The following is an 18297-nucleotide window of genomic DNA, read 5'->3' on the forward strand; positions in this document are numbered from 1 at the left end:
AGTAATTTTATGCTTGATCTGAAAATGTGGTCAGATGCGTCGTATGGATGGCGTGACGCAATCGCGGAGCCTCTGGAGGCATGCAGAGGCCAAATTGAGCTCTGTACCGCATCATTGTGCGCCGCCCACATTTTGTAACAATGCGGGGGCTCCATATAGCTCCCCATTGACATGATTTGTTTGACGGTAGGTAAGGGCGGAAGATCCAGTATAAACACAATCTCACTTCCTTGAAAACTTCCTTTGCAACAGCTCTGCCACTGCAGAGCCTTTAATAGCCCACATTTCACGTGAAACGTAGTCTAGGCCTATATATTTCGCAGACTCGTTTTTATGAATGAAAATAACACCATAATCTCCAAACAAACCATTTTCGTCATGTAATGTTGATTTGATTTGCACACTGCATCACAATGTTTAGACTTCTGTGTTACGTCCTGATCTGTTTTTTGTTGTTTTGTTTAACTGTATGATGTGTTTCTGTTTTGTATATATTGTTTCCATGTCTAGATGTCACCCCGTGTCTTGATGTTTTAGGGATTACACATGGAAATGAGCTATTAGCTAAATCTGTTGCGACACATGTTTTCTCAGTCATCTGAGACTTAGCCTTGGTTTCTGTTGCGCAGTGTTTCGGACAAATAAATTAATAATAAAATAAATATCTCCTCTCTGTAACGGCTTTCTTCCTGGGATGAAGGAGAGGACCAAAATGCAGCGCGGTTATTGTTCAACATGTTTAATCAGACGATAAACATTAACAAATAACAAAATAACAAACGTGAAAGCCGAGACAGTCCTATCTGGTGCAGAACACAAACACAGAGACAGGAAACAACCACCCACAATCCCCAACACAAAACAAGCCACCTATATATGATTCTCAATCAGGGACAACGATTGACAGCTGTCTCTGATTGAGAACCATATTAGGCTGAACACAGAAACAGACGAACTAGACACACAACATAGAATTCCCACCCAGCTCATGTCCTGACCAACACTAAACAAGCAAAACACATAAGAACTCTGGTCAGGACGTTACAGTACCCCCCTCCTGAGGTGCGGACTTTGAACGCACCCCTAAAACTCAAGAGGAGGGCCTGGGTGGGCATCTGTCCGCAGTGGCGGCTCCGGCGCAGGACGAGGACACCACTCCACCACTGTCTTTGTCCCCCTCCTTAGCGTCCTTTGAGTGGCGACCCTCGCCCACGACCTTGGCCTAAGAATCCTCCCCAAGGCCCCCACATGATTTAGGAGGTAGCTCAGGACAGAGAGGTAGCTCAGGACAAATGGCAGCTCCGGACTGAATGGCAGCTCCGGACTGAGTGGCAGCTCCGGGCTGAGTGGCAGCTCCGGACTGAGTGGCAGCTCCGGACTGAGTGGCAGCTCATGACTGTAGGGCAGCTCATGACTGTAGGGCAGCTCATGACTGTAGGGCAGCTCATGACTGTAGGGCAGCCCATGACTGGAAGGCAGCTCACGACTGGAAGGCAGCTCACGACTGGAAGGCAGCTCACGACTGTAGGGCAGCTCACGACTGTAGGGCAGCTCACGACTGTAGGGCAGCTCACGACTGTAGGGCAGCTCACGACTGGAAGGCAGCTCATGACTGGAAGGCAGCTCACGACTGGAAGGCAGCTCATGACTGGAGTGCAGCTCATGACTGAGTGGCAGCTCATGACTGAGTGGCAGCTCATGACTGTAGGGCAGCTCATGACTGTAGGGCAGCTCATGACTGTAGGGCAGCTCATGACTGGAAGGCAGCTCATGACTGGAGGGCGGCTCTGGCAGCTCCCGACTTGGCTGGCGGCCCTGGCAGCTCCTGACTGGCTGGCGGCTCTGGCGGCTCCTGACTGGCTGGCGGCTCTGGCGGCTCCTGACTGGCTGGCGGCTCTGGCGGCTCCTGACTGGCTGGCGGCTCTGGCGGCTCCTGACTGGCTGGCGGCTCTGGCGGCTCCTGACTGGCTGGCGGCTCTGGCGGCTCCTGACTGGCTGGCGGCTCTGGCGGCTCCTGACTGACGGACGGCTCTAGCGGCTCCTGACTGACGGACGGCTCTAGCGGCTCCTGACTGACGGGCGGCTCTAATGGCTCCTGACTGACGGGCGGCTCTGAAGGCTCGTGGCAGACGGATGGCTCAGATGGCGCTGGGCAGACGGATGGCTCAGATGGCGCTGGGCAGACGGATGGCTCAGATGGCGCTGGGCAGACGGATGGCTCAGATGGCGCTGGGCAGACGGATGGCTCAGATGGCGCTGGGCAGACGGATGGCTCAGACGGCGCTGGGCAGACGGATGGCTCAGACGGCGCTGGGCAGACGGATGGCCCAGACGGCGCTGGGCAGACGGCCGACTCTGACCTGCTGAGGCGCACAGTAGGCCTGGTGCGTGGTGCCGGAACTGGTGGTACCGGACTGGAGACACGCACGTCAAGGCTAGTGCGGGGAGCAGGAACAGGGCACACTGGTTTCTCAAAGCGCACTATAGGCCTGGTGCGTGGTGCCGGAACTGGTGGTACCGGACTGAGGGCACGCACCTCAGGGCGAGTGCGGGGAGAAGGAACAGTGCGTACAGGGCTCTGGAGACGCACAGGAGGCTTGGTGCGTGGTGCCGGAACTGGTGGTACCGGGCTGGAGACACGCACCACAGGGAGAGTGCGTGGAGGAGGAACAGGGCTCTGGAGACGCACTGGAACCCTGGTGCGTGGTGCCGGAACTGGAGGTACTGGGCTGGAGACACGCACCACAGGGAGAGTGCGTGGAGGAGGAACAGGGCTCTGGAGACACACTGGAAGCCTGGTGCGTGGTGTAGGCACTGGTGGTACTGGGCTGGGGCGGGAAGGTGGCGCCGGATATACCGGACCGTGCAGGCGTACTGGCTCCCTTGAGCACTGAGCCTGCCCAACCTTACCTGGTTGAATGCTCCCCGTAGCCCGTCCAATGCGGGGAGGTGGAATAACCCGCACTGGGCTGTGTAGGCGAACCGGGGACACCATTCGTAAGGCTGGTGCCATGTACACCGGCCCGAGGAGACGTACTGGAGGCCAGATATGTTGAGCCGGCTTCATGGCACTTGGCTCAATGCTCAATCTAGCCCGCCCAGTGCGGGGAGGTGGAATAACCCGCACCGGGCTATGCACACGTACAGGAGACACCGTGCGCTCTTCCGCATAACACGGTGTCTGCCCGTACTCCCGCTCTCCACGGTAAGCATGGGAAGTGGGCGCAGGTTTCTTACCTGCCTTCGCCACACTACCCTTTAGCCCCCCCCCCAAGAAATTTTTGGGTGAGCCTCTCGGGCTTCCAGCCGCTCTGCCTTGCTAGCGCCTCATAATGCCGCCGCTCCGCTTTCGCTGCCTCCAGCTCCGCTTTGGGGCGGCGACACTCCTCTGGCTCTGCCCAGGGTCCTTCTCCGTCCAGAATCTCCTCCCATGTCCATTACTCCTTGTACCACTGCTGCTGTCGCTGCTTGGTCCGGGTTTGGTGGGTGGTTCTGTAACGTTCGTCTAAGTCGTTCTCCTCCTCAGACGAGGAGGAGCAAGGATCGGACCAACATGCAGCGAGGTATGTAGACATAATGATTTAATTAAATTGACAAGACGAACACTGACACGAAATACACTTGAATAAGCTACAAAACAAGAAACGATGTGAACAAACCTGAACGAGATAACATAACGCACGAACAGGAACTAACACATACACGAACACAAACGAAACAGTCCCGTGTGGTGCGACATACACAAACACAGAGACAGGAAACAACCACCCACAATCCCCAACACAAAACAAGCCACCTATATATGATTCTCAATCAGGGACAACGATTGACAGCTGTCTCTGATTGAGAACCATATTAGGCTGAACACAGAAACAGACGAACTAGACACACAACATAGAATTCCCACCCAGCTCACGTCCTGACCAACACTAAACAAGCAAAACACATAAGAACTCTGGTCAGGACGTTACACTCTCAGATAGTTTGGTTTTAGCCCACAGCTATATACAGTAGCCTAACTGAACCTCTACTGCACACGTTGTTTTTTTCCATTAAAAAAAATCTGAGGATGTATCCATCCAAGGATTTGGCGAAAACTCCCAACTGCGTAAACGCAGAGCAACAATCTGCTGAATAACAGCCATATGTTGTATTATTGTTGTTCCGCTGACATCTGGCAATGGTTTGACGTTTCCACTGTTCCCAATTTGAACCGGATAAGATTCAGCTTGGGATGTTACAACTACATTTTTTAAATATTACATTTGATCCAATATATTACCCAAATAAAACATGTATCATTGTATGATCATGCCCATTTACACAAAACTCTTATAAATGGTTTTAGAATTATATATTGTGAGTTAAGGCAGAAAATAAGCCTAATGGTGCACTTTGGCTGCTCTATGAGTGGTCTGGATCAGTCATAGATCTACAAGGGTTTCAGAGCCACATTAGTAACGAAGACTATGGGAAACACCTCGACTACTAAAGATACATCGTAAAATGGTTCTAACGGTGATTTTTACACTATATGAAGGCTCTGGGAAATGAGGCCTAGGGCTCGATTTTCCAAAAGCATCTTAAGGCTAAGTTCATCGTAAGAACCATCGGATCATATGGTTCCAACGATGAACCAAAATGATTTTGGGAAACAGGGCCTTGGTCTTTACCCATGGTTGTGCATCAGCGAGTTTCAAATTATGTGTCATATGCTATAGGTCAATTGACAGAGCTCTTTAAAAAAAATAGAATACCTTGTTATTGATGTACCTTATAGGCTCATCACAAATGGCCAGATCCTGACATAGACCAAACTAAAAACTGTTTTCCATTGGTCATGACGGGCACATTTCATCGGACTGACTGCCCATGTGGTTATGTCGTCTATTCTCATAGGCACTGAATCTTGTAGTGATCGGTGGCATGTTATAGAGCGGGGGTACTTAACTCTTACCCTACGAGGTCCGGGGCCTGCTGGTTTTCTGTTCTACCTGATAATTGATTGCACACACCTGGTGTCCCAAGTCTAAATCAGTCCCTCATTAGAGCGGAACAATTTAAAAAAGTGAGATTTTTGGGGGACTCAGGACATGTCACATGATCCACTACAGTGCACTGTCAATCATCAAATCATTGGAATGATACATTAAAAAAATATCTAAATAACGTTTAATTGTTTATTCGATTGCATATGCAGATCAAAAACATGAAGACCCATTTATCATTTTCTGTGTTGTCAAGAAACCACGACTATTCATTGACCAAAACGAATGGTGCTGGGGTCGAATCAAAACCGTTAATTAAAAACACAACATTTGAATAATCAAATAATTATTCAATTTCTCGTTATTTAATATTTCCTTTAGACAATAAAAACCAAAAACATAACCGTTTATGCGTTGTTTGATTTCTGATTCAAATCAAATAAACGAGGAATTACATTTTTTTACTAGTTTTTTATCTTGTCATCTGATAGGAAATATTAATTGGACAAAAATTATACGGACCCATTAACTCAAATCTAGGTTATGATTTCGAGAAAATGAACAACTAAGGAAGAATTTTTCGAGTCTCTCATTGACTTCTCATTCAAATCCCGGTCTGCTTGGTCTGTTTCGCAAGCGTTCCCGGAAGTCTCGCGATGTTGCGCCAGTGTTTCGATTTACGGTGAGTATAGAAACCAGTGACAGGAAGAAACGAAAGTGAAAATGTGAACATATTATTCGAATCCGAATGCAAGATATCGTGGTTGCTCTCGTCATTTAGTTAATCATAAAATTTATATTTGTTACCTTGGAACATTTTGTATAGACTACGGCGTAGTCCTACATCATTATCTTGTGCGCCGCTCCGGAGTTAGTGGGCTTCTAATGATAATAGGAACAGGTCTGCGAGCAGCGCTAAAATTGCTAAATTGAGACGACATGTCTAGGATGTTTCCCGGGATTGAACGGTTTAGGCACAAACGCACTTTATTACTGGTTCCAGTTCTCGCCTACATGGGCCTGCGCTGGAAGTCGTTCATACCAAATTGTTGGCCTTGGCTGGAACGCATCTGGAGATTTATCATGCCAAGTTATCCTAGTCCGAATTCCCTTCCCAGAGATGAAGTGGAGAGTCAAGAGTCTCAAGTAAGTGTAGTAGTGGAGCCTTCTGATTCCCTTCCCAGAGATGAAGTGGAGAGTAAAGAGTCTCAAGTAAGTGTAGTAGTGGAGCCTTCTGATTCCCTTCCCAGAGATGAAGTGGAGAGTCAAGAGTCTCAAGTAAGTGTAGTAGTGGAGCCTTCTGATTCCCTTCCCAGAGATGAAGTGGAGAGTCAAAAGTCTCTAGTAAGTGTAGTAGTGGAGCCTGAATCCATTCCCAGTGGAGAAGTGGAGGTTCCGGTTCTCAGGTCATTTGATATTGAAGACACCGATGAATACTCCTGCATGTACGACTCGACATGGGAGGATCATCCAAATGAAGAAACAAGTGAAAGAAGGACCAAACATGTACGTATGCACTATGCAGGCCCTTGGGCCCTGATAACGTTTTTGGTGAGGTCTCTCAACAGATGAGTTTCAGAATACTGTAGCTCATCATCAAACGTCTCTTATTGGCACCATAAAATACAACTGGCATATTTCATTTCCCCCCAAAACATTTCAATTTAAAACAAAATTCCCCAATCTATAACTCAATCTTTCACAATTTTCAGATAGATATGTGTTATATACAATGCTTGCTTCAATGGCTCATACATTTGCTCTCTCATACAGTGCCTTCAGAAAGTATTCACGCCCCTTAACTTATTCCACATTTTGTTGCGTTACAGCCTGAAGTTAAAATAGATTACATTTAGATTGTGTCACTGGCCTACACACAATACCCCTTAATGTCAAAGTGGAATTATGTTTTTAGAAATGTTTAGAAATTAATTAAAAATGAAAAGCTGAAATCTCTTGTGTCAATAAGTATTTAATCCCTTTGTTATACCAAGCCTAAATAAGTTCAGGAGTCAACATTTGCTTAACAAGTCACATAAGTTGCATGGACTCATTATGTGTGCAATAATAGTGTTTAACATGATTTTTTAATGACAAGTTAATCTCTGTACCCCACACATACAATTATCTGTAATGTCCCTCAGTCGAGCAGTGGATTTCAAACACAGATTGGATCACAACAACCAGGGAGGTTTTCCAGTGCCTTTCAAAGAGAGGCACATATTGGTAGATGGGTAAACAAAAAAAAGAACCAGACATTGAATAGTGCTTTGAGCATGGTGAAGTTATTAATTACACTTTGGATGGTGTATCAATACACCCAGCCACTACAAAGACACAGGCGTCATTCCTAACTCAGTTTCCAGAGAGGAAGGAAACTGCTCAGGGATCTCACACTGAGGCCAATGGTGACTTTAAAACAGTTAGAGTTTAATGGCTGTGATAGGAGAAAACTGAGGGTGGATCAACAACATTTTAGTTACTCCAAAAAATGAAAGTAAATTACAGAGTGAAAAGAAAGAAGCTTGTACATAAAAATATTACAAAATATGCATCCTGTTTGCAATAAGGGACTAAAGTAAAACTGGAAAAAAAAATGTGCCAGAGAAATAAACTTTAAGTTCAGAATACAAAGCTTTATGTTTGGGGCAAATCCAACACAACACATCACTGAGTACCACTCTTCGTATTTTCAACCATGGTGGTGGCTGCATCATGTGCATCATGTCATCGGCTAGGACTAGGGAGTTTTAGGATGAAAAGAAACGTAATAGAGCTAAGCACAGACAAAATCCTAGAGGAAAACCTGGTTCAGTCTGCTTTCCAACAGAAACTGGGAGACAAATTAATCTTTCAGCAGGACAATAACCTTTAACACAAGGCCAAATATACTGGAAATGCTTACCAAGATGACATTGAATGTTCCTGAGTGGCCTAGTTACAGTTGTGCATTAAATTGTCTTCAAAATCAATGGCAAGACTTAAAAATGGCTGACTAGCAATGATCAACATGACAGGGCTTGAATAATTTTTTTCAAGAATAATGTGCACATTTTTGGGGTCACTAAGAAAAGTCCTTGTTTTTGAAAGAAAAGCTATTTTTTTGTCCATTAAAATAACATAAAATTTATCAGAAATACAGTGTAGACATTGTTAATGTTGTAAATGACTATTGTAGCTGGAAACGGCAGATAGATTTTTAATGGAATATCTACATAGGTGTACAGAGGCCCATTATCCGCAACCATCTGTATTCCAATGGCACGTTGTGTTTGCTAATCCAAGTTGATCATTTTGGAAGGCTAAGTGATCATTAGAAAACCCTTTTGCAATTATGTTAGCACACCTGAAAGCTGTTGCTCTGATTGAAGAAGCAATAAATAGGGCCTTCTTTAGACTAGTTGAGTATCTGGAGCATCAGCATTTGTGGGTTCGATTACAGGCTCAAAATGGCCAGAAACAAAGAACTTTCTTCTGAAACGCATGTCTATTCTTGTTCTGAGAAATGAAGGCTATTCCATGCGAGAAATTGCCAAGAAACTGAATATCCCATACAACGCTGTGCACTACTACCTTCACAGAACAGCGCAAACTGGCTCTAACCAGAATAGAAAGAGGAGTGGGAGGCCCTGGTGCACAACTGAGCAAGAGGACAAGTACATTAGATTGTCTAGTTTGAGAAACAGACGCCTCACAAGTCCTCAACTGGCAGCTTCATTAAATAGTACACGCCAGTCTCAATGTCAACAGTGAAGAAGTGACTCCGGGATGCTAGCCTTCTAGGCAGAGTTCCTCTGGCCAGGGTCTGTGTTTTTTTGCCCATCTTAATCTTTTCTTTTTATTGGCCATTCTGAGATATGGCTTTTTCTTTGCAACTCTGCCTAGAAGGCCAGCATCCCGGATTCACTGTTGACGTTGAGACTGTGGTTTTGTGGGTACTATTTAATGCCAGTTGAGGACTTGTGAGGCGTCTGTCCACCATGCAAAGCTTTAGTCAAGGGTTTAAGACTTCTGATGTTTTTATTACGTCTGTCTATGTGATCTAATAACTTCCAGATACATAAAATGGATATGACTAATAAAGTCTGCTAGGCCCGTCAGTAGCCAAGTAGAATACAAGCCGGCCTTTGCAGCTAGTAAAAGTTTCCCTCCAAGTTTGTTTTACTTTATATAGCTCAGACACGTGGGCGTATCAGTATTGTATCAGGTGTTTCCAGTATCTGCCATTTTGTGATCTCATGGAGTGAATGTGTTTTCAGTCAAACAAGTTTAACAGATTCAGAAGTGCAGCAAGGGATATGCAGAAGTACAGGCATGATTATCCAGTAAGTCATTATTCTCTTCACACAATCTTACACATATCTTACACATATATTTTATATCTTTCTGCTATAAAATATATCCACCTCAATCATAGTATGTTACTGCTGCTGACTATCAATCAGTCAATAGTTTGTACATAGTCTTTAGACCTTTGTTCTTGTTTCCACAGGGGCAAGGATCAAAGTTGTACTTTGGCGGGCAACAAGTAAGCAAGTCCTCATCTCTTTATGTAGTACATGGAAAAGCGGGATGATTTTAGTCATAATTTTACTGGCCAATTCCTCTGAGATTATTGTACTGTTTTAATACAGCTCTCTGAAATATCCTCATTTCTGAATTTGCATTACTTTCCCCCCCAGGATGAAATGCCTAATTTACAGTTCTACCGTGGACAAATACCCTCCTCCCCTGATGGTAATCTCTTTACTGTTTCTTTCAGCGCAGTTTCAATTTGACAAGACATGGACATGTTTAACTGTAAACTTTGTTCTGATTAGGTGTCTTCATTGAGGACTTTCACAATAAATGGCACAGGAAATATTCAAAACTGGAACAAGTTCACTCATACATCCAATGGTCAGTTTCCTTTACATTTCTAAGTTAAATTGTTTAAAATATTTGTTTAATATTGTTTAAAATATTTGTTTAATACACAAACATTTTGTTTAGGTTGTTCCCACTTCAAGAACCAGGAATGAATTATCAAGCCAAGGAACTCACCAAGAAGGAAATTGAGGTACTTCTAGTAGTTTCTTTGAGCAAGGAAAGTGTTCTCTGCATATTGCATTTACATATGTCATACATTATCTATTGACTGGGGGCATAGAAACATATGAAAATATGTGTTCATAATCGTTCTGAATGACAATCCGTTTCCTCCTCAGGCTTTCCTTGAAGATGGCACAGCAAAGCAGAGGCTGGTCGCATCCTACAAGCTCATGCTGGACTTCTACGGCATAGAGCTGTCAAATGACATAACAGGGGAAGTGAAACTTGCGAATAACTGGCGTGAGAGATTTGACAACCTGGAAAGGTTAGAAATTTCTTCATTTGGTTATTTAACTTTTTATCTTACAGTGATATTTAACTTTTTATTTTAGTGATTGCAATACATAATAGCTAAGATTTCAGTTTTCAAATTAAACTTCTGAGAATAACAGTGCTTTTGAGGTTAACAGTACCCTTGTATTTTTGTTCATGGCAGAAACACACACAACAACCTGCGCATCACCCGCATTCTGAAGTGCCTGGGCACTCTGGGGTTCCCCCACTACCAGGCCCCACTGGTCCACTTCTTCCTAGAGCAGACTCTTGTCAAAGACAAGCTGTACAATGTGAAGGAAAGTGCCCTCAACTACTTCATCTTTGCTGTCATTGATAAGCAAGAGCGCAGGAATTTAGTTAAGTATGCCTACGCGCACTATGAGCCCAAACATGAGTTTGTGTGGTGCCCCAAGACAATCCAGAGTATATTTAGGGAAGAGACATTCCCAGATTATAAAAACTCAATTGATCTTAAACAGGTTAACATTGACAACACTGCCAGTTATCGGCAAAACGATACTGCGCAATCCAGTTATGGAGCTTCTGATAGAGGTAGCTCTATAACTACCCCCAACCCTAGTCAACACCCCACCATCGATTCTCCGAAGCAATCAGATTATCAACCTAGCAGTGAACATCCAGAGGGAAATACTAATAATTGGAGAAAGAGAGCTGCAGATAAGCCAACAGAGCATGAACTTCCCAAACGTATCAACGTTTCAGAGGGAATGACTAATGTTGATCATGATGAAAGAAAAAATAAGGGAGCAGATAGTGAACCAAGCAATGATGTTTCAGAGGGAATGACTAACACCAATGGTCATGAGAGTACAGATGAGCAACCAGAGAGAGACAGTGGAGATTGAGGGAACCACAGAAAGCAAAGATGATGGTGCTGGGGAGAATAAGGGAGCTGCAAGTAAGCATTTAGAGAGCGAACCATGCCCTGACGTTTCAGAGGGCAATATTAGCACATCCCGTGATAGTTAATTGATACCAAAAGGAAATATTCAGTGTTTGACGTAATGGTGACGATTGATTAGAGTATTCAACCATGTCATGCACTAATAAAGGAACATTATGTATGCCATCTATTCTAATCATTTCCATTTATATGAACAAATGTTGGTGAATCAATTTACTTCTGATTACATGTATAATATATCAGTGGGTTGTTATCCACATTTTCCAAAACAATACCAATGTTATACTATTGATTACTGTTTTCAAACCAGCAATGATTATATTAGTGGTTTATTTTGTAATAGCATATTTTTAGTTTTGGGAATTTGTTATATGGAGTTTTGGGTAAATGTTCAGCTTTGAATGACTATGCTTGCCTCAGAAGGCATTTCAAAATACTTTCTACTGCTTAAAATATTGAAAATATCTTTAGTGCCTAACCATGTAGCACCAGGGGTGCCTAATGATTTGTATACATTTGATTTTAATAAAATAATAGATAAACAGAGTCTATGTGGTGTTTATTACAGTCTTTGAACATGACATTTTTTAAGTCTGAGAAGTAATGGAAAGACAGAACCCATTAATGACAAAGATTGCCATAAAGAAGGTTTAATTGGCCAAGTTTAAACAAAATTAATGTCAACTGTAATTAGCAATACTATAGGTACATCCATTCAGTGGTAACTGCTGAACATACAAGCACATACTGTCCAATGACTTCAGACTATAGCAATCAATGTTTCCTAAATTCTTACATTATCATTCCAGATATATGGCTTATAATTTCTCTACTTAGAAAAATGTGATTAAAAACATACTGGTATATACACAAATACATTCATATTTACATTAAAGGTCAGGGAGTTAATCAGTTGCTTTCATGTGTTTCTTAGAAAAGGTACTTTGACAGGAGAAAGGTACTTGTATGTAAATGACATGGTATCATAGTCAGATGAACTTAAATGACCTCAATATTAGTTTCAAATGTGATAACATTCATAAAATATGAAGTGGGGGGAAAAAATCTGACCTTTTGAACTACAAGAGTATTGTACCATGAAATCATTTGCCATGTAGAAACACATTCCCAATGTCTATTTACATTTAGTTATGGTGCTGAAAGTAAAAGTTACAGGGTGATTGATTTACTACAGTGAAAAGTCCTCAAAAGTAAGACATTACAATGTGTTTTTAGCAGTTTCAACCTCTGCAGGTTTATCGCTCTCCTTTGGGACATCAGATTTGTTTGTTTCTTTTTTGTCTTCTCTCTTTTCTTTGCTCTTGCTCCTGTCGCGCCGGTCCCGGTCTTTATCCCTCTCTCTATCTCGGTCTCGTGCTCTGTCTCGGTCGTTGTCTCTCCTGTCAGGCTCCCTTTCCTTGCCTCTGTCCCGGTCTCTGCTCCTGGACCTTCTCCTGTCGCGGTCTCTCTCCCGGTCTCTGATCCTGGGTCTGTCTCGGTCGTAGTCTCTCCTGTCAGGCTCTTTCTCCCTGCCCCTGTCTCGGTCTCTCTCCCTGTCCCTTCTCTTGTCCCCCTCCGGCGCCCTGTGTCTGTCCCCCTCCGGCGCCCTGTGTCTGTCCCCCTCCGGCGCCCTGTGTCTGTCCCCCTCCGGCGCCCTGTGTCTGTCCCCCTCCGGCGCCCTGTGTCTGTCCCCCTCCGGCGCCCTGTGTCTGTCTCCCTCCGGCGCCCTGCGTCTGTCACCCTCCGGCGCCCTGCGTCTGTCACCCTCCGGCGCCCTGCGTTTGTCACCCTCCGGCGCCCTGCGTTTGTCACCCTCCGGCGCCCTGCGTTTGTCACCCTCTGGTTCCCCATGTCGCTCTCCCTCCCTCCCTCTGCTGCGCTCCCTCTCCCGGCTTCGTTCTCTCTCCCCCCTGTCTCTCTCCCTTCCTCTGTCCCACTCTCTCTCCCGGCTCCAGGGCTTGCCCTGGCCCCTGTCCCATGGCCTGGCTCCATGGGGCCCCTCTCTGTCCCGCTCCCTCCTGCGGTCCTCAGACAGGTCCCTTTGCCTTTCCTCAGACAACCGAGAGGAGCCAGGGATTGGCTCCCGGTCTCTGTGGCCCCCCTCAAACCGACTGGGCCTGTCTCCACCGCTAGGTTCTGAGCCCTCTCTGGTGGAGCTGCTCCTTCTCATATCAGGCGAGTGTCGTCGCCAGTGGTCATCCCTGTGGGACTCTGGGCTGTGACCCCCCATGCGGTTTGGTAGAGGTATGGGGCCCTCTGGTGGGGTCGGGAGCAGAGGCCCACTGTGGCGAACTGGCCTTAAGTCCCCTGGACTGTCAAGGTGATACTGGTCAGGTCCTCCAAAATGCTGTGGTGGGGCCCCACGGTGGTCCTGAGGGGGTCTCTGGTCATCATAAGACCCCCTGTGTGGTGGTGGGGAGGGTGCTATAGAGCCCCGAAACTGGTTAGGTGGATGGAAGCGCTGTCCACCCATATCTCCACTGGGAGGCGGGCCTCTCCGCCCCTCATACTGGTTGTGTGGAGGTCCTCTGTAAGAGGGGCCTTGTGGGGGAGCCTGGTTGTCTTTGTACATGTGTGGAGGGGTCTGACCCTGGTGATGGTCCATGCCCTGCTGGTAGGACCCAACACTGACATTGTTGTACTGATCTACAGGGCCTCTTGGTGGGTCAATCATGTGGGCTTGGGACCCATGATCCCCAAAATGAGAAGGTGGACCTCTGGGCCCAGGGAAGTGGGATGGAGGAGGTCCTCTGTTGCCAAAGTGGCCTGGGGGAGGCCCTGTGAATGGTGGATGGGGTGCTCTGGGTCCAGGGAAGTTGAATGGAGGAGGGGGTCCACTGTTCCTTGGTGGAGCTAAACCGTTTTGCCCGTCAAAATTAGGTCTGGGCAGGCCATGGCCCTCCATGAACTGGCCTGGAGGGAGGCCTTGCTGCCCCATGTGCTGGGGAGGCATGGACCCCATGGGGGCATTGAACATCTGGGGAGGTGGGGCTCTCGGGCCCATCGGCTGGAATGGAGGGGGTCCCCTGGGTGGCATCATGGTCTGGGGTGGAGGACCAGGGGGGGCCTCATACTGCTGCTGAGAGCCTCCCCATTGGTTCTGATAGGGAGGATAAGCAGCAGGAGGCGGCCCATATTGGGAGTACGGAGACTGGTTGCTCTCCACTTGCATGGGTGGAGGAACTTGAATGGGTGGAGGAGGTCTCTGCATAGGTAGAGGACCTGACAAGGAAGGAATACTCTGCATGGGTGGGGGAACTGACATGGGTGGTGGCCCGAGCATTGGGGGCGGACCCTGCATTGGTGGTGGTACAAGCTGGGGTGGGAAGGTGGTTGTTGGGAGAATGTCAGGAGCTCCATAGTCCATGTAGCTTGATGTTTCCATATGTGACATGTGGGAGGATTGAGTGTCCACCAGGGTGGAGCTATCCTGGGTGACATTCTGAGACAGTACATTAATTGTAGGTGAAGCTAAGGAGTTGTTGTTTGTGGACATGTTGAAGTAGCCAGAGGAGGTAGGCTCTTGACGGTTCTTCTCAAAACTAGAGATCTCCCCTGTTTTTAAAATGCTGTCTGCATTTGGCCAAATACTGTATTTGTCCAAGTCACTCTTGGTTGGGTCGACTTCCTCAGATTCAACAGTTTGTTCCTCCATGTAATTGACCTCCGTAGCAGGTTCTACATGCTCACCTAACAGGGGAATGGAAACCTCTGTTGCGTCTGATTCCAGAAAGGGAAGAGAATCTGTTATAACCTCTTCTTGGGGCAGTGGTGTTTCTGGTTCTTGGACATCAGTCTCTGGTGGTGGCGTGGTGTCTTTGGCAGGAGGTATCTCCACTTTTTCTATTGAGTCTGAGGTTAGCCTCCTGGGATCCCTACTCTGCCTTGGGTCCCTTCTCTGGTTAATCAAAGGAGCAGCAGCAGAAGATTTCACTAACTCCTCAACTTTTTTGCCCAGCTGCAGGAGCCGACTGTTGGCCAGTAGGGATGGCTGTGAGATCAAACTGTCTGTGACTGAGAACGAGGCAGCTGATGTCCCTGTGGTTGACTTTTTTTCGTGGATGGATTCCTCCTGCTCCTCCAGCTGCTGTTTCTGCTCCTCAATCTGTTTGTTGAGATCCTCCACCATTTTCTGCTGTTTGGTCAGATCCCCGGTGGCCTTGGCTTGACCAGGGACCTCAGTCTTGACCTCCTCAAAGATGGTGTCATCCTCCGGGTCATAAGCCACATCATCCACATCCGTAGCCTCTGGCTGCTTGATGACCTCAGGTTCTTTAACCGACTTCTGGGGTGCTCCATAGCCCATGCCTGGGTCATATTCCTCCTCTGGGTCGTATGGTCTGTCATCCTCATCTTCCTCCACCTGCTTCTCCTTAGAAATCTGTCCAAATTGCTGAACAATGGGATCTAGCAGAGTAGCAGGCACGGCTGAGACGTCAACAGCACCATGCTCTGAGGGAGACATGGAGGCCTCAGAGTCTTGCCTCTTGTTCCCAAACAAGGTCTTCAAGATGGTCTGAAGGGGAGTGGCATTGGCAGCAGATGATGCAGCAGAGCTTGAGGCAGGTGACTCTTTGTCTGTAGCAGGGGCTTTGACAGAGGACAGGAAGGACAGCACTGATAAGGCTGCCATGGACGTGGAGGTCTCTGAGGAGCTGAGAGGGGGAGGTGTACCTGGCGGGGTTGTGCTGAAGGGAAGATCCTGGGTGTACCGCAAGGCTTTCTCGGCTTTGACTTCAGCTTTGATGGTGGTGGTTGGTTTTGGAAGGCCAGTATCATCTAGGTCTCTGATTTGGATCTTGGAACGCTTCTCCTCAGTCTCCAAAGAGGCTCCAGCACGCTTCTTGTCCTTCTGGCAAATCACCAACCCAAGCAGGAGGTTAGGACGCGCTGGTTCAAGTCCTACAAGACAAAGTTAAAACAATTAGTGATAATTGAATAAAAAGCATTCTAGAACATATCCTTTATCCACTTACATACTTGTATACTGTATATCTCCGATAGATTCATCTGCTAAATGACAAAAATTTCCAGAGATACAATTTATTTGAAGTGAAACTGAAATGAGAGCTTGTTTCAAACGCCCGAAGCTATGGACGACAACAGACAAGAGGATTTCAGAGACCGGGAATCACACAGATCACAACAAACCAAAACTGATCACAAAAAGGTCTGTTGATTTAAAGCCACAAGCTGTGGTCTTCACTTTCCATTTCGAATTGTTCCAACAACAAAAAATATGAGCACAAAAAGCCACCTGTATAATCAGCTTCCAAGTATACAATTAAATTAAAATATTCATGTGTCAAAAGAATACAAACAAGAATTGTAAGCTACAGACAACCTTTAAGAGTGCTTAGTCACACTGCTGAGCAGTCTTAAACTCCCCATGATACTTTGAGAACTGTGACTGTCTGTGCACTGCATTAGACTGCATGTTTCTGTTGATCTAACATCACACTTTGCAGGTACAGAAAAATGCAACATTCGCCACTTTCACTAAGCTTCTCATCTTGCTAGATTGTGACTTCATGAGAATGCATGCTAATGACATGTCAATATTAATGGACATTTCCATATTCTTTACTATTCTATATAAAAACAGACAATATGTGTTGTACAGTGCATTCCACTGAACTTATATGCAATGTTTTTAATTATGACACTACTTATCCAACCTCTGCTGACAACTAATTATATGGATGGTTAAGTGTTTGTTTCTTCAATTCAGTGAGTGTTTGAGATCCATAGATTCTTCTCTTGTCCATCTTCTTTAAAACCCCAACATGAGTAGAACCATCTGTCCAAGGCTCTCCAAGCTGGACCTCTCATAATAACTTACCATGGCTTTCCAGGCATTGTTGGTGGTATGGGATGGACTAGGTGTAGGTCAGGTGCTGCCCATTCAGTTATGATGTGTGGGTACTGGAGATGCAGGTAGATCCACTAACACAGTACACCAAGTTGCAGTGAGGAGTAATTTAAATGTAACATTGTGGCAGTTGTCATTTTCAGAAACACCATCATTACCCAAACATTTCACACGAGTATCTACAGAATAAAAGCTGAGCCTTAAAAACAACAGGCTGAGACTGACGTCTAAGGCCGCACCAACCTGTGATGCACAACATCCTTTATTTAAGACAGACGTGTGATACAAGGTAATATACACACAGAGTACACACTGGGGGCATAGAACAAGTACAGAGGGATGTTTATGGAGGAAGGCAACAGCAGAAATACATGCTCGCCCCCTACAATGTATATCATAAACCAACTTCATGAAACAAGCTCTCCTTTCACACAGAGGAAAACTAAGTAAATGAACAAAATCCTGAACATAGTGACCACTCTGGACAAAACTATCGACTGACATTATGCCTAACTTAATTGTCTTGATGTATAGAGACTTTGGCACATCATATTCAATCCAGTGTTTGGGTGTTAGGGTTATCGGAGGCCTCTGTGCGTCTCCCTGCAGATGCTTACCTGGCCCATCAAAAGGTAACAGTTTGGAGGGCAGGGGGTCCTTGGAGCTCAGGGGGATGAGGTACAGGTCTTTGATGCGGCGGTTGTTGTTGGCGACCACTCCAAAACGCTTCCTACTGCTGAAATAAGAGAAGAGAGAGACGTAGGCAACCTCTTCTTCCTCTGTGGCTGGATGGAACCGGATTAGACACAGCTCCTGGAGATGAGGCAAAAACAAAGAGAGGGGTGTGACTTTAGGATCCTCAACCAGGAAGTAGGTTGTGTATAAATACCTCACATTATTAGATTGTGGTGGAAGCTTTACCTTGGACAGAGATGTCTTCAGTTTTCCCACATAGTCCCACACAGTGCTGGGAGAGATTCGGCCTCCAATGTGGATGGTGTCAGGCAGATCCTGTACAGGATTAACAATGTCACCTTTGTGTTAAACTCGGATGACATTACCATATATTCACAAACAATTCAAACAAGTACAGTGCCTTCGGAAAGTATTCATAACCCTAGACTTATTCCACATTTTGTTATTAC

The 18297-nt window shown here is 45.9% G+C and overlaps 2 protein-coding genes across 11 annotated transcripts in view; one reads left to right on the plus strand and one right to left on the minus strand.

Annotated features, from left to right (window-relative positions):
- The first annotated feature begins 5664 nt into the window (after positions 1 to 5664).
- LOC120065077 (opioid growth factor receptor-like protein 1) lies at positions 5665 to 11827 on the plus strand. 5 transcript variants are annotated; one of them, XM_039015781.1, is made up of 9 exons: positions 5665 to 6134; positions 6201 to 6494; positions 9248 to 9313; positions 9481 to 9516; positions 9671 to 9725; positions 9809 to 9887; positions 9981 to 10047; positions 10196 to 10344; positions 10516 to 11827. In XM_039015781.1, the coding sequence occupies exons 1-9, from the start codon at positions 5928 to 5930 to the stop codon at positions 11219 to 11221; spliced, it is 1659 nt and encodes a 552-aa protein (XP_038871709.1). In that variant the 5' UTR covers positions 5665 to 5927; the 3' UTR covers positions 11222 to 11827. The 5 variants fall into 5 exon arrangements, with proteins under 5 accessions (XP_038871709.1, XP_038871708.1, XP_038871711.1 ...); XM_039015782.1 differs by having other exon boundaries at positions 5666 to 6108; positions 6241 to 6494; XM_039015780.1 differs by having other exon boundaries at positions 5665 to 6494.
- A 3-nt stretch (positions 11828 to 11830) lies between these two features.
- LOC120065076 (death-inducer obliterator 1-like) overlaps positions 11831 to 18297 on the minus strand; it is a 31418-nt gene continuing 24951 nt past the window's right edge. For all 6 annotated transcript variants that reach the window (XM_039015776.1, XM_039015775.1, XM_039015779.1 and 3 more), the window contains 3 exons: positions 18074 to 18163; positions 17770 to 17965; positions 11831 to 16182 (listed from right to left, as the gene is read on the minus strand). In XM_039015776.1, the coding sequence (XP_038871704.1) occupies positions 12500 to 16182; positions 17770 to 17965; positions 18074 to 18163 (3969 nt within the window). In that variant the 3' untranslated portion in view covers positions 11831 to 12499. The remainder of the gene's footprint in view (positions 16183 to 17769; positions 17966 to 18073; positions 18164 to 18297) is intronic.

The sequence above is a fragment of the Salvelinus namaycush genome, chromosome 20 (assembly GCF_016432855.1).
Source record: "Salvelinus namaycush isolate Seneca chromosome 20, SaNama_1.0, whole genome shotgun sequence".
In the NCBI taxonomy this organism is placed as follows: domain Eukaryota; kingdom Metazoa; phylum Chordata; class Actinopteri; order Salmoniformes; family Salmonidae; genus Salvelinus; species Salvelinus namaycush.

Excerpts from the sequence above, each read along its gene's own strand:
- LOC120065077 (XM_039015780.1), top strand. The coding sequence starts at position 5,928 with ATGTCTAGGATGTTTCCCGGGATTGAACGGTTTAGGCACAAACGCACT. Across the intron at positions 10,048-10,195 it reads TCACCAAGAAGGAAATTGAG|GCTTTCCTTGAAGATGGCAC; the intron begins GTACTTCTAGTA and ends TTTCCTCCTCAG. Across the intron at positions 10,345-10,515 it reads AGATTTGACAACCTGGAAAG|AAACACACACAACAACCTGC; the intron begins GTTAGAAATTTC and ends TGTTCATGGCAG.